The 16,440-nt window shown below is 47.9% G+C and overlaps 1 protein-coding gene across 1 annotated transcript in view; it reads right to left on the reverse strand.

The window, feature by feature from the left end:
- The window catches only part of LOC132808049 (zinc finger protein 850-like), a 102,367-nt gene extending 89,004 nt beyond the window's left edge, over positions 1-13,363 (reverse strand). The window contains exon 1 of the mRNA XM_060821962.1: positions 12,083-13,363. Within this exon, the coding sequence (XP_060677945.1) occupies positions 12,083-13,350 (1,268 nt within the window). The 5' untranslated portion in view covers positions 13,351-13,363. The remainder of the gene's footprint in view (positions 1-12,082) is intronic.
- Positions 13,364-16,440: the final 3,077 nt, after the last annotated feature.

The following is a 16,440-nucleotide window of genomic DNA, read 5'->3' on the forward strand; positions in this document are numbered from 1 at the left end:
AGAGGTCATAGGTTTAGGGTGAGGGGAAAGATATGAAAGAGACCTAAGGGGCAATTTTTTCACACAGAGGGTGGTACGTGTATGGAATGAGCTGCCAGAGGAAGTGGTGGAGGCTGGTACAATTGCAATATTTAAAAGGCAACTGGGGGGATATGGGCCCCGTGCTGGCAGGTGGGACTAGATTGGGTTGGGATATCTGGTCGGTATATACGAGGTGTCCAGGTTCAGGTGGATTGACAGTACTAAAATACCCATAGTGCCCAGGGATGTGCAGGTTAGGTGCATTAGTCAGGGGTAAATATTGAGCAATACGGGTAGGGGAATTGCGTGGTGGGTTACCCTTTGGAGGATCGGTGTGTAGTCTTTGGGTCGAGTGGCCTGCTTCCACACTCTGGGGAGTGTCTGAAGGGGAAGGGATTTTTGTAAACTGTGCAAGGCAACGCAGGCGTAGTGCGGGGGCCTGCTGTTGGCCTTGCCCTGTAAGTAATCTAATCTAATCTAAGAAAAGGTAACCAGAATGTACTGCTGGGCTCAGGCTCTCATTGAAAGCTCCAAGCAGTTTTTGTTTTAAAGCTGCTCATTCCTTGCAGCCGCCTGCACTAAGTTTCCAATGTCGTGTATCAGATGGAGCAGTGAATGAGTAGCTGGTTTCATTAGAAATTATAAACTTTTCAGGAGTGCAGGCACTGCATCGTTTCATTGGCAGTTTACTGGCAGCGCCGGGAGGTATGGGCTGTGTTCATGAGAAAGGAGGTGGAGGTGCTGCTGTTGGACTAGGTGGGACAAGGTTTAAAAATCACAACACCGGGTTATAGTCCAACAGTTTTATTTGGAAGCACTAGCTTTCGGAGCGCTGCACCTTCATCGGGTAGCTGTGGAGCAGGATCATAAGACACAGAGTTCAGAGCAAAAGGTCAGTATCATGCAACTGATATGATATATTGACAAATGTAGATTGATGTTAAGCATTCAGCACACTTACCTTAATTGTTGACACCATTGAATAAAGGAGTTGGGACATCATGTTGAAGTTGTACAGGATGTTGGTGAAGTCACTTGTGGAGTACTGAGAAGGCTTCTGGTGGCCCTGTAATAGGAAGAATACTATTACAGAAGGTTCAGTAAAGATTTACCAGGATGTTGCCAGGACTGGAGGGTTTGAGTTATGAGGAGAAGCTGAGACTCTCTTCACTGGAGCACAGGAGGTTGAGGGGTGACCTCATTGAGATTGATATAATCATGAGGGCTCTAAGTAACATGAACATCAAATAGCGAGGAGCCTGCACGGTTATATCAAGTGAGTGGGGGAGAAATTGTGGCATTTGGACACTTTACATCCATCAGAAACAGCATCTCCATAGAGCATACTGTGCATGTCAGGTGAGGTGCCAGAAGACTGGAGGTTGGCTAACGTGGTGCCACTGTTTAAGAAGGGTGGTAAGGACACGCCAGGGAACTATAGACCAGTGTGCCTGACATCAGTGGTGGGCACATTCCTGGAGTGAATCCTGAGGGACAGGATGTACATGTATTTGAAAAGGCAAGGACTGATTAGGGATAGTCAACGTGGCTTTGTGCGTGGGAAATCATGTCTCTCAAACCTGATTGAGTTTTTAAGGAAGTAACGGAGAGGATTGAGGAAGGTAGAGCAGTAATGTGATTTATATGGACTTTAGTTAGGCCTTCGACAAGGTTCCCCATGGGAGACTGGTTAGCAAGGTTAGATCTCATAGAATACAGAGAGAACTAGCCATTTTGATACAGAACTGGCTGAAAGGTAGAAGACAGAGGGTGGTGGTAGAGGGTTGTTTTTCAGACTGGAGGCCTGTGACCAGTGGAGTGCCACAAGGATAGGTGCGGGTCCTCTACTTTTTACCATTTACATAAATGATTTGGATGCGAGCATAAGAGGTACAGTTATTAAGTTTGCAGATTACACCAAAATTGGAGGTGTAGTGGACAGCGAAGGGGGTTACCTCCGATTACAACAGGACCGTGACCAGTTAGGCCAATGGGCAGAGAAGTGGCAGATGGAGTTTACCTCAGATAAATGCGAGTTGCTGTGTTTTGGGAAAGCAAATCTGAGCAGGACTTATACACTTCATGGTAAGGTCCTTGGGAGCGTTGCTGAACAAAGAGACCCTGGAGTGCAGGTTCATAGCTCCTTGAAAGTGGAGTCATAGGTAGATAGGATAGTGAAGAAGGCGTTTGGTATGCTTTGTTCTACTGGTAAGAATATTGAATATAGGAGTTGGGAGGTCATGTGGCGGCTGTACAGGACATTAGTTCGGCCACTGTTGAAATATTGCGTACAATTCTGGTCTCCTTTCTATTGGAAACTTATGAAACTTGAAAGGGTTCAGAAAAGATTTACAAGCATGTTGCCAGGGTTGGAGCATTTGCAGTAGAGGGAGAGGCTGAACAGGTGGGGCTGTTTTCTCTGGAGCGTCAGAGGCTGAGGGGTGACCTTATCGAGGTTTACAAAATTGAGGGGCATGAACAAGATAAATAGACGGTGTTTTTCCCTTGAGTCGGGGAGTCCAGAAATAGAGGGCATAGGTTTAGAATGAGAGGGGAAAGATATAAAAGAGACCTATGGGGCAATTATTTCACACAGAGGGTGGTACATGTACATGGAATGAGCTGCCAGTGGAAGTGGTGGAGGCTGGTACAAATGCAACATTTGAGGTAGTATTTGGATGGGTATATGAATAGGAAGGTTTTGGAGGGATGTGGGCCAGGTGTTGAGGGACGGAACTAGATTGGGTTGGGATATCTGGTCAGCATGGACGGGTTGGACAGAAGGGTCTGTTTCCATGCTGTACATTTCTATGACTCTATGCTGGTTCAGCAAAAGCCGCGCATGCTCTTCGCTGTATGCAAATCCTTCTTCAGATGGACCAATGAGAAGCCAGACAAGGAGCCTGGTCCTCCTGCCAATCAGAGCTCCCCAATTGTCTGAATGCGGAAGATGGACCATCAGGTTCTGAAGCTGCTGCTCCTCTCCAAATGAAGATCGAGCTTCACTTCAGACTGCAACTTCCTTCCTCTATCCACCATCTGTGAGTACGGCACTCTCTTTTCCATTTCATTTTTTTCATTCTGGGATTAAATTGTTGACTTGCAACAACTGAAAATAAACCGAGTGAATCCAGGGAGGGGACAGAGTCGGGAAACGTTGGTCCAGGTCTGTGTCTCAATTGGCATACACATGGCAAATGCAGTCCCAGTGTGAAGTTATAGCCTCTCATGAAAAAAAACTGCCAAAAGGAGGTACGTTGTGTAAATGGTGATATATTGGGATGTGAAGAAAGTGAGGACTGCAGATGTTGGAGAGGAGGGTCGAAAAGTGTGGCACTGGAAAAGCACAAGAGGTCAGACAGCATCCGAGGAGCAGGAGAATCGACGTTTCAGGCACGAGCCCTTCCTCGGGAATGATGTGTGGATGTAAAAAGTGGCCTCAGCATCCGTCCACACCAGTCACTGCCAGTTGTCAGACGGGTGCAAGTAATCAGCAAGGCAAGAGGAATTGATTTCAGAAGTAGGGATGTCTTCCTGCAGTTAGGGGGTCATTAAATGTATTCAAGGCTGAGTTCATCTGATTTTAGAACAACAATGAAGTGGATGTTGATGGGGGAACGCAAGTAAAATGATTTTAAGACCAGTACAGAACAGTTAGAGTCATACAGCACAGAAACAGACCCTTTAGCCCAACAATTGTGGGTGGCACGGTGGCTAGCACTGCTGTCTCACAGCGCCTGAGACCCGGGTTCAGTTCCCGACTCAGGCGACTGCCTGTGTGGAGTTTGCACGTTCTCCCCGTGTCTGCATGGGTTTCCTCCAGGTGCTCCGGTTTCCTCCCACAGTCCAAAGATGTGCGGGTCAGGTGAATTGGCCATGCTAAATTGCCTGTAGTGTTAGGTAAGGGGTAAATGTAGGGGTATGGGTGGGTTGCGCTTTGGCGGGTTGGTGTGGACTTGTTGGGCCGAAGGGCCTGTTTCCACACTGTAAGGAATCTAATCTAATCTAAATTGGGCTCCTCGGATGCTGCCTGAACTGCTGTGCTCTTCCAGCCCCACTAATCCAAAATCTGGTTTCCAGCATCTGCAGTCATTGTTTTTACCTTCAGCCCAACTACTCCATGCTGACTATATCCACAAACTAAACTAGTCCTACCTGCCTGTGTTTGGCCCATATTCCTCCGAACCTTTCCTATTCATGTACTTATCCAAATGTCTTTTAAACGTTGTTACTCAACTTGCATCCACCATTTCCTCTGGACATTCATTCCTCATGTGTTTTTTAAATCTTTCTCCTCTCACCTTAATTTGCTCCCTAATCTTGAAACGACAAATGCCGTTCACCTTATCTGTATAGAAGTTTTGTCAACTTCTATACAGAGAACAAAGAACCTTGCAGCACAGGAACAGGCCCTTCAGCCCTCCAAGGCTATGCTGATCGAGATACTCGATCTAAACTTGTCACCTATTTTCTAAGGATCTGTATCCCTTTGCTCCTGGCCCATTCATTTTTTTTTTAAAGATATTTTTATTAGAAATTTAATATTTTGACAGAGTTACAAAAATAAACAGAACTTTCAAGCACAAACATTATATATTTAAGATCTATTTTTATATTAATCATCAAAATTCAAAGGAATGATACTAAAGAAGAAAGAAAAACAGTGAAACTCAGTTAACTACTAATCTAATCCACAATTATCCAGAGTGTATAGTTGAGTCACTTACATCCTTCAAACAAGAGAAAATGTTCTCTAATACACTCATAACAGTATAATAAAAAGGAAACTATTTCCAAACAATAAGAACAAAAAAAAACATGTTTGAATGGAGATCCTCCCCCTTGTTCTCAGGGGGCCTTACTTCCTTTCTAAAGGTCCACCATATCCTCTCCCAAACAGTGTCCCACCCTTGACCCGGGCGCTCCTTAATAGGATTTAGATATAATACCGAGCTAGAATTGACAGTGAGCGCCCCACCCCCACCCCTCCCCACCCATACCTGAGTATATCTGACAGCATCAATGCCACGTACAAACACACATAACTATAAAATTACAACTCCAACAAATTACAATTAAGTATAATAACATAAAATAGCAAGAGAAGACAACCCTGCTCCCAGAAGCAAAAGTAAAGTAGAGTAAAGTATCCATTTCTCCCCACGGAGTGTGGAAGAGGCAAGCCAACATAAATTGTCTCTTACGATTTATTTAAACGAGTCTAAAAGTTCCTTAGCCTCTTCTGGTGATCTAAAATTATACTCGGATCCTTCGTGGTTAAAGCATAACGTCGCTGGGTAGCGTAAGGTGTATTGAATATTTAAGTTCCTTAGACATTTCTTCACCTCATCAAACGCCTTCCTCCTTCGTGCCAAAGCCGGGGAGAAGTCCTGAAATAACATAATCTTGGATCCTTCATGAATCATAGCTTTAGGATCCTTTCCAAGCTTTCTGGAGGCATCCAGGAGTATCTGCCTCTCCCTATAACTCTGCAGCCGGAACAGGACCGGGCGTGGGCGCTGGTTTGGGCCAGATCCGCGTACTGCGACCCGGTAGGCCCACTCCACCCTTCCCCGGTCAGTTTCAGCCCCCAGGTTTAAAAGCTGGGGCAACCATCGCTCCAGAAATACTGCTAACTGTCCTTTCCCTTCTTGTTCAGGGAGGCCCAGAAGACGGATATTCTTTCTCCGATTTCTATTATCCAGGTCATCCATGTAGATTTCAAAGGCCCGGACTCTCTGCTCCAGAGCTCGCACCTGTTCTGCAGCTGTTTGTGCTGCAGCCTCGGAGGTCGTGGCCTTTAGCTCCGCCCCCTCCACTCGGCCCTGTAATTCCTCAATAGCCTGGCTGTGCTTTTGTAGCTTTTCTTCGAATGCATTCCATCTCTGTCTGGATTCTGCGATGAAATTGACGAGTGTCGTTTCCAGCCTGGCAATCATCTCTTCAAGGCCTGTTTTTACATCAGCTGCAGCCTGAGGAGGAGAGGAGGGTGGGGGAGGGGTCTTTGTTTTCTGAGAGCTGCGGGATCCCTTTGGTTTACTCATTATCCACTTAATATTAAACTGCTTAAATATAATAGTAAACAGCTAATTAAGGTTAGAATTTTTTTTTTGGGTGGTTTGGTAAGTGTGGTGGGGGTGAGTAACTCACTTTACCCAGGTTTTGGGAAGAGCACTGTAAACTCAGACTTGCTGAGTCGCCGCCATCTTGGATCTCCCTGGCCCATTCATGTATCTGTCTAGATACATCTTAAATGATGCTCTCGATCCCACCCCTACTGCCTCCGCTGGCGATGCATTCGAGGCACCCACCACCCTCTGTGTATATCTCCCTCAAACCTTTCCCCTCTCACTTTGAACTTGTGAGCCTGAGTAATTAAGACTTCCCCTCTGGGAAAATAATTCATCCTATCCACCCCTGTCTACACCTCTCATGGTTTTTAGGCCTCAATCAAGACCCCCCCCACCCACCCACCCACCCACTTTACCTCCTTATTTCCAATGAAAATAATCCTAATCTGCTCAACCTCTCCTCATAGCTACTGCTCTCGGTAACAGGCAACATCCTGGCGAACCTCCTCCGCACTCTCTCCAAAGTATCCACATCCTTTTGGAAATCTGGTGACCGGAATTGTACGCAGTATTCCAAATGTGGCCAAACCAAAATCTTTTATATCTTTAACATGACCTGCCAGCTCTTTTACTCAATCTGTCCGATGATGGAACGCGTGTTGTATGCTGCCTTGACCGCTCTGACATGCATTGCCACCTTCAGAGAACAATAGACATGAACACCCAGATCTCGCAATAAATCAATTTCCCCCTGGACCTTTCCATTTACTGTATGATTCGCTCTTGAATTGCATCTTCCAAAATGCAAGACCTCGCATTTGTCTGGATTGAACTCCATCTGCCATTTCTCTTCCCAACTCTCCAATCTATATATTCTGCTGTATCGTCTGACAGTCCCCTTCACTCTCTGATATTCCATCAATCTAAATGTCATCTACAAACTCACTAATGAGGCACCCGACACCTTCACCTTTCAACCTCTTGTGCTCCAGTGAAAACAAGTCCCAGCCTACCCACCAATAGGTGTGAATTCTGTCTGGGTCCCAATGTCGAGTCGGCCTGACATTTTTGATAGAAAAGCTCTGCATTTAAATTATGTTTTTGAAAAAATTACTTGAAACAGGTTCTGGGATTAACATACCAAAGAACAGAACCCCATTCTAAAAGATGAATGATTTAATCTAAATTGTTTAATGTATCACATCTCCATGACACTGGATTCCTTTGGATATAAACAGTCTAATCATCGTATTCTCCATAACCACCTGAAGCAGCAGCAGCACTGTTGGTTAGCACTGCTGCCTTACAGCGCCAGAGATCTGGGTTCAATTCCCACCTCGGGCAACTGTCTGGGTGGAGTTTGCACATTCTCCCCATGTCTGCGTGGGTTTTCTCCGGTGATCCGGTTTCGTCCCACAGTCCAAAGATCCGCAGGTTAGGTGAATTGGCCATACTAAATTGCCCTTAGTGTTAGGTGAAGGGGTAAATGTAGGGGAATGGGTCTGGGTGGGTTGCTCTTTGAAGGGTCGGTTTGGGCTGAAGGGCCTGTTTCCACACTAGGTAATAAAATCTAAAGTAAATCTAATCACTCTGAAAGCTCGGGCTTCCAAACAAACCACGTTATAGCAGCAGCGGGAGGTGTGGACTATATTCAGTAAACAGCACCCACTGTGCTTTGCCAGTTGTGGTCTTCTCTACATCAGGAAGACCGAGTGTAAACTTGGGGAATGGTTTGCCGAGCATCACAGCCAGGTCCGCAGAGGCTGAGCGGACTTCCCAGTCTCCACCCATTTTAATGCCCCTTCCCACTCCCCTTCTGACAAATTGGAGGAACAAAACCTCATCTTGTCTGAGCAGTCCACAGCCCGGAGGACTCGACACGGAGTTCTCCAATTTCAAATAATCTCCCATCCCATCCCCCAACTCACTTCCCAGCCCCTTCCACTCTTCCCTGCCAACTAGATTCCTTCCTCCCATTCACCAACCAGGTTATGGGGGTAAGGCAGGAACAGGATACTGATTGAGGATGATCAGCCATGATCATAATGAATGGTGGTGCTGGCTCGCAGGGCAGAAGAACTGCCTCCTGCACCTATTGTCTATTGTACCCTCTACCTGTCTCCACCTATCCTCACTTCATCACCCTGCCCCCAGCACACCCTTGTTCCACAGCTCTCCCTATACCCACCCCCAATCCTGAACAAGGGTTCCACCAGATACCTCAACTTCTCCACCTCCTGATACTGCCTGGCTTGCTGCGTTCTTCCAGTCTCCTGCCTGTCTATTTTGCCAATTGAGACAAAGGCTTGGACTAACTTTTCCAGAGTCTGTCCCCTCGCTGGATTCACTCCCATTCCTTTCAGTTGCTCCAAGTCAACAATAGAACCCCAGAATGAAACGTAAATGGAAAAGGGGGTGAGAAAAGAGAATGCTGTACACACAGATGTTGGACAGAGGAAGGAAGCTGCAGTCTGAGTGAAACTCAATCTTCATTGAGAGGGAGGAGGGGCAGGAGCTTCAGAACCTCATGGCCCAACTTCCGCATTCACCACTGGGGAGCTCCGAATGGCAGGAGGACAAGTCTCCTTCCGGTCCTCCAGTGATCCTTATTTGTCCATCAAAAGTAGGTTTCGCCCCTTTTCTGCCGACATGAGGAACACGCCCAATGTTTTGGTGACACTGGCAAAGATGTGCCCTGCTTGGTGACACCGAGGAGTGTACACAATATGCTCTGTAGCAATGCTGGTGTTATTGACAGGCATTTGGAAACTTAAAAATCTATCGGAGATCCACAAAGGCAGAGCGATATTTTTTTTCCCCCATGTGGCTCGATATTTGATTGCTTTTGCATTTGTCTTGCTGCTCAATGTTTTTAAGTCTTTTCCTCCGTGTTGGGGTGACCTTCACAACTAGAGGACATAGGTTTAGGGTCAGGCCACAAAGATATAAAAGGTACCTGAAGGGCAATGTTTCCATGCAGAGGGTGGTGCAGGTATGGAATGAGCTGCCAGAGGACGTGGTGGAGGCTGATATAATTACAGCCTTTAAAAGGTATCTGGATGGGTATATGAATAGGAATGGTTTAGAGGGATATAGTGCTGGCAAAGGGGACTAGATTCATGTAGGATATCTGGTTGGCATGGACAGGTTGGACTAAATGGGTCTGTTTCCATGCTGTACATCTGACTCTAAATAATAAAAAGTCTACTTTTCCAATGAACAAACTATCTCCATGTTAACAAGGCTTAGTGCACAACCTGCTTTACAAACCATTCTCAACAGGTCCTGCCCCTTCAATGACTGAGGAACATATACATGTTGGTGCATAGTATCCTTCACTAGTATTTACACACTACCCTCAGCAATTGCACAAGTAACAGCAAAGAGTAAACAGCACAAGGATTAAAAACACAGTGAGGGGTAAACAGCACAAGGATTAAAACACACAGTGAGGGGTAAACAGCACATCCTCAGCAAGTTCATTCCACATGCAACTCACCCTCTTTCAAAATGTTGCCCCTCCGCTTCCTTTTAAATCTCTCTCCTTACATTAAAAAAATGACCCCCCCTCCCCCTCTAGTTTTAAGTTCCCCTACGCTAAACAAGAGCCATTTGCTATTCACCTTACCTCCACTGCTCATGATTTTATCAATCTCAATGAGGTCAACCCCCAACCTCCTGTGCTCCAGTGAATAAAGTCCCAGCCTCTCCTTATAATTCAAACCCTCCAGTCCTTACAACATCCTGGTAAATCTTTATTAAACGCTATTAGTGTTCTTCCTAATACAGGGTCACCAGAACTGTACTCAGTCCTCTGAAAGTGGCCTCACCACCATCCCGTTTAAAGCACAGCAGGTTAGGCAGCATCCAAGGAACAGGAAATTTGACGTTTCGGGCCAGAGCCCTTCAACACATTTTCAGCTCTGATCTCCAGCATCTGCAGACCTCACTTTTTACTCGAACATCCTGTACAACCTCAATATGATGTCCCAACCCCTCTCCTCAGTGGTGTGAACAATGAAGGCAATGTTGCAAAACGCCGCCTTAACCACCCTGTCTACCAGTGGTGCAACCTCCAAAGAACTATGTACCTGAACACCCCCGCCCCATGTCTGTCTGTTCCATAACACGACTCATGGCCCGATCATTATCTGTACAAGTCCTTGTTTTAGCAAAAATGCAACCCCTTGCTTTTAATAAGCCTCTCTCTCACACACATATCCATCTCTCACACAGACAACACACACCCCTCAACACTCTCACACTCGCAGCCTCAGACTCCATCACACTCTCACTTTCCCAAGCATGCACACACACACTTCTGCGCGCACTCACACACAAACTCACATGCACATGCTCTCATGCCCACACACACACTACTCTTTGGGGTGAAATTGTATTGGCAGAATTATATTTGCAGATACATTCAATTTTGTTCAAAAAGCACACAATCTGCAGGCAGTCAATGCATGTAATATTTTACAAATTCCGACTTTGGAAACAGAACCAGTCTGATTCAAGATTGGAATACAGACAGACTCAAATCTCACACCTTTAATGCATTGTCCGAGCGGAGATGCCTTTCTTTTATAAAACCTTGTCATCTCAAGAACATTGTTACAGATTAATGAACCAAAGCCCACACCCATTCTAAGAGATGAAGACTATCTAAGTTTGTTCAATATATTCTATCAGTTGCATGACACTGATCTTTTGATATAAGTTCTGTGTCTTATGACGCTGTTCCATGAGGCTTATATATTGATGAGCTGAAAATGTGTTGCTGGAAAAGCGCAGCAGGTCAGGCAGCATCCAAGGAGCAAGAGAGTCGACATTTCGAGCTGAGAGACTTGGGTCTTTTCTCATTGGAAAGAAGGCGGTTAAGAGGGATTTGATAGAGACATAAAAGATGATCAGAGGATTTGATAGGGTAGACAGAGAAAGACTTTTTCCTAGGGTGATGACGTTAGCTCGTATGAGGGGGCATAACTACAAATTGAGGGGTGATGGATTTAAGACAGATGTCAGAGGCAAGGTCTTTACACAGAGAGTGGTAAGGGCGTGGAATGCCCTACCTGCTAAGGTAGTCAACTCAGCCACATTAGGGAGATTTAAACAATCCTTAGATAAGTGCATGGATGATTTTGGGATAGTGTAGGGGAACGAGCTGAAAATAATTCATAGGTCAGCACAACCTCGAGGGCCAAAGGGCCTGTTCTGCATTGGATTGTTCTATGTTCTAAACGTAGTGCAGGAGGCTGAAAGAAATGAGCAGCTTTAAAACAAAAACCTCTTGGAGCTCAAAGCTTTCAATGAGAGTCTGAGCCCAGTGGTAAGTTCAGGTAACCTTTATTGCAACCCAACTTTGTTACAGCTTCAGATCCCCCCAGCAAAAAGGCAGAGAAAAAGTAGTTGCTTTTTGAACAGCTCAAGGTGAAAGTGCACACACCACACCTCCCCTGTTCCCCCCACGCCCCCCCCCCCTCACTGTCTTTACTATTGATCAGCACCAAGCTGTCCCTTTGAAATTGGATCCTTGGTACAGCCGTAACCCGGAGGAAGTATTGCCTCACTCAGCAATTTCAACCCATACCCTGTCTCCAGTTAAGTTTCTCCCCACTCCTTTGCCAGGAAGGGGCAGTGTAGAGTCAACCACACTGCTGTGGGTCTGGAGTCACGTGTAGGCCAGACCGGGTAAAGGATGCAGCTGGAACGACTGAGTGTATCCTTTCCCACAATGGCAGTTCTCTTCCCTAACAAGGGAGACAGGGAATCAGATGGGGGCTTTCTCCCCCTACCACCCCCTCCCTGAAGTGGTCTCATCGTTAGATTCCAAATTCCACATTTCTGACCGAATACCAATTCTGCCATCTGTCGTGGCGGGATTCGAACCTGGGAGTCCCCGGAACCGGGTTGATATTCCAATCGATAATGGGACTCGGCCGTCACTCCTTCAATCCCCCTGCGATGGCACATGAACTCGCTGGTGCTTCCGCAGGTTGGAGGAGCAGGTGAAGCCCTTCCCGCAGTGAGGGCAGGTGTATGGTCTCTCCCCGGTGTGGATCCGCTGGTGGGTCAGCAGGGAGGAAGATCTGCTGAAGGCCTTGCCACACTCGGGGCAGCTGAACGGCCTCTCTCCGGTGTGGATCCGCCGGTGCCTCAGCAGGGAGGAAGATCTGCTGAAGACCTTCCCACACTCGGGGCAGCTGAAGGGCCTCTCCCCCGTGTGGACCCGCTGGTGGCTCCGCAGGTGGGAGGAGCAGGTGAAGCCCTTCCCACACTGAGAGCAGGTGAACGGCCTCTCCCCGCTGTGGACACGCTGGTGCCTCATCAGGGTGGAGACGTGGGTAAAGGCCTTCCCGCACTCGGGGCAGCTAAATGGCCTCTGCCCCGTGTGGACACGCCGGTGTGTCAGCAGGTGGGAGGACTGGGTAAAGGCCTTCCCGCACTGAGAGCAGATGTACGGCCTCTCCCCGTTGTGGACCTGCTGGTGGGTCAGCAGGGTGGAGGATGTGCTGAAGGCCTTCCCGCACTGAGAGCAGATGTACGGCCTCTCCCCGCTGTGTACCCGCTGGTGCTTCAGCAGGGTGGAGGATGTGCTGAAGCCCTTCCCACACTCGGGGCAGCTGAAGAGCCTCTCCCCGGTGTGGACCCACTGGTGGCTCCGCAGGGTGGAGGAGCAGATGAAGCCCTTCCCGCACTGAGAACAGGTGAACGGCCTCTCCCCGGTGTGGACCCGCTGGTGCCTCATCAGGGAGGAGACGTGGGTAAAGGACTTCCCACACTCGGGGCAGCTGAAGGGCCTCTGCCCCATGTGGACACGCCGGTGGGTCCGCAGGGTGGAGGAATCGCTGAAGGCCTTCCCACACTCAGGGCAGCTGAAGGGCCTTTCCCCCGTGTGGATCCGCTGGTGGGTCCGCAGGTTGGAGTTGTTGGTAAAAGCCTTCCCGCACTCTGGGCAGCTGAACGGCCTCTCTCCTGTGTGGACCCGCTGGTGGGCCAACAGGGCGGAGAAAAACACGAAGGCCTTCCCGCACTCAGGGCAGTTGAAGGGTCTTTCCCCCGTGTGGTCCTGCTGGTGGGCCAGCAGGTGGGAGGAATGTCTGAAGGCCTTCCCACAGTCGGGGCAGGGGAATGGCCTCTCCCCGGTGTGACTGCGCCGATGAGTCTCCAGGGCTGATGGGACTCGGAAGCCTTTCCCACAGTCCCTACACTTCCACTGTTTCTCCACAGGGCGGGATTCCTCGGGTTTCTCCATGGCCAAAGCTTCAGCTGCTCACACAAACACGTGTAGAGCCCCTCCCTGCCGTATAACGGTTTCAGGCTCCACGCACAGTGTGCTGCAACAGTGGGGTCTCTCGTCCAGTCACACTGATGCTGAAAACAAACTCAGACAGGAACCAAAAAGCGTTGATCCCTCTCACAGAAATCACGGTCGAAAATCTTTGCTGGCCCCAGTGGATTGAGTGACTGTCAGACATTGACATCAAAGTGAGGACCGGAGATGCTGGAGAGTCAGTCGAAAAATGTGGTACTGGAAAAGCACAGGGGAGTCAGGCAGCATCCGAGGAGCAGGAGCGTCAATGTTTCGGTTATAAGCCCTTCATCTGTTGATTTTAAAACTTCCCTCTTCAAATCTTCAAAAATTCTGTCAGAATAGATTACACTGTCAGTGCAGGGTAGAAATTCTGAACAAGCAATTCTACTTTTTGCAGAACATTCTTTTCTTTTGTTATTCCACAAAATTGAAAGCACCATCCCACTCTCTCTCCCCCTCAACTAATTCCCCTGAAGGTGCTGATTCAGGATCTTACAGGGACAGAAAAAGCAAAAATGTCAAGACTGACATCTCTGAACTTTGGATACCTCCACCTGAAAGTTAATATCTTTCCCAACACTGGGATCCTGCTGAGAGTGAGCAGGTCTGATTTTGGGAAGCAAAAAAAAAAGTGTCAGTTCAGGGTGAACCTGCCTCGCAGCTTCTTGAGCAAGGACCACACACAAAATGGTTAACGACCCCGGGAAGGTGGGAGCAAAATGAGACGTCAAGGCATTAACGCCGACATTAGAGAGAAAGTGAACCTATTGACGTGGCAAAAGTTAGTGGAAAGCCAGAGTCATAGAGATGTACAGCACAGAAACAGACCCTTCTGTCCAACAAGCCTGTACTGACCAGATATCTTAAATCAATCTAGTTCCATTTTCTGGTATGTGGCCTATAGCTGGGGTCATCCCCACCCTGTCCTGAGACCTTGATGCCTCCAAGCTGACCCTCAAAGGTTCAGTTTGTCCCTCCATTCTTTCCCAGTTGTCTTTTGTAGGTTTTGAAAACTTCCCCAATCCTCTGAGTATAGGATTTGGGAAGTTATGTTGCGGCTGTACAGGACATTGGTTAGGCCACATTTGGTATATTGTGTGCAATTCTGGTTTCCTTAGTATCAGTAAGATGTTGGGAAACTTCAAAGTGTTCAGAAAAAATTTACAAGGATGTTGCCAGGGTTGGAGGATGTGATCGATAGGGAGGCGAGGGCTGTTTCCCCTCAGCGTTGGAGGCTAAGGAGTAACCTATAAAATCATGAAGGGCATGGATAGGATAAATAGACAAAGCCTTATCCAGGGGAGGGGGTCGGGGGGAAAAGAGTCCAGAACTAGAGGGCATATGTTTAGGGTGAGGGGAAAAGATACAAATGAGATCTGAGGTGAAACTTTTTCACACAGAGGGTATTACGTGTATGGAATGAGCTGCCAGAGGAAATGGTGGAGGCCAGTACAATTGCAACATTTAAAAGACATCTGGACAGGTGTATGAATAGGAAGGGTTTGAAGGGATATGGGCCAAATGCTGGCAGTTGGGATTAGATTGGGGTGGGATATCTGGTTGGCATGAACGGGTTGAACTGAAGGGTCTGTTTCTAAGCTGTACATCTCCATGACTAGTTGGACCACTTCCCGCTCCTCCGCCCTTGAGCCCCAGTTTTCTCATTTTCCCTCCCTCCACCTTGTCTCAGTCCCAACCCTCGAACTCAGCACCACCTTCCCAACCTGCAATCTTCTTCCTGACCTCTCCACCCCCACCCCCTCTCCCACTCCGGCCTATCACCTTCACCTTAACATCCTTCCACCTACCGCATTTCCAACGCCCCTCCCCCAAGTCCCTCCTCCCTTCCTTTTATCTTAGCCTGCTTGGCACACTTTCCTCATTCCTGAAGAAGGGCTCATGCCCAAAACGTGGATTCTCCTGATCCTTGGATGCTGCCTGACCTGCTGCGCTTTTCCAGCAACACATTTTCGGCTCTGATCTCCAGCATCTGCAGTCCTCACTTTCTCCTCTTGCTAATATACCACTTGCCTTGCTGATTGCTTGCTACACCCGTCTGACAAATGACAGTGACTGGTGTAGAAGGACGCTGAGGCCTCTTTGTCCATCCACACATCATTCCTGATAAAGGGCTCATGTCCAAAACGTCAACTCTCCTGCTCCTCGGATGCTGCCTAACCTCCCGTGCTCTTCCAGTACCACAATGTTTGAGCCTGATCTCCAGCATCTGCAGTTCTCACTTTCTCCACATTCAAATACATCTCCATTTAAACAATGCACCTCCTTTCTGCGTTTGTTTTCCACAGCCAAGGCTATAACTTCATATTGTGGTACTGCATTTGCCATTGTGGTCTTCTCAATATCGGAGAGCGAGTGCAAACTTGGGGAACGATTCGCCGAGTATCACAGCTGTGCCCGCAGAGGGCGACCAGACCTCTCAGTAACCACCCATTCCAATTTCCTTCCCACCCCCTTTCTGACATGACCATCTTTGGCCTCCTCCATTGCCACAACGAATCTAACCGCAAATTGGAGGGACAACACCTCATCTTCCGGGCAGCCTGCAGCCCGAAGGACTCAACGTTGAGTTTTCCAATATCAAAAAACCTCCCTCTCCATTCCCTGACTCCATTCCCATCCCCGCCCTCCTCCCTGCCACCAACAAGATTCATTCCTCCTATTGACCAACCAGGTCGTACCCTCTAACTGTCTTGACCTTTTCCCACTTCACCCCACCCCCTTTTCTCTGCAGCTTCTGCACCCAGCCCCAGCCCTGAAGAAGGGTTACAACCGATTCGTCGACTTCTCCACCATCTGATGCCTCCTGCCTAACTATTTTGCCAATTGAGATACAGACCTGGATCAACGTTTCCGGAGTCTGTCCCTGCCGAATTCACTCTTTCCTTTCAGTTGCTGCAAGTCAACAATTGAACCCCAGAATGAAAAAGAAATGGAAAAGGGGGCGAGATAAGAGAGTGCCGTACTCACAGATCTGGGACAGAGGAAGGAATGTGCAGTCTGGGTAAAGCT

This window comes from Hemiscyllium ocellatum (assembly GCF_020745735.1).
Source record: "Hemiscyllium ocellatum isolate sHemOce1 chromosome 27 unlocalized genomic scaffold, sHemOce1.pat.X.cur. SUPER_27_unloc_3, whole genome shotgun sequence".
NCBI lineage: Eukaryota > Metazoa > Chordata > Chondrichthyes > Orectolobiformes > Hemiscylliidae > Hemiscyllium > Hemiscyllium ocellatum.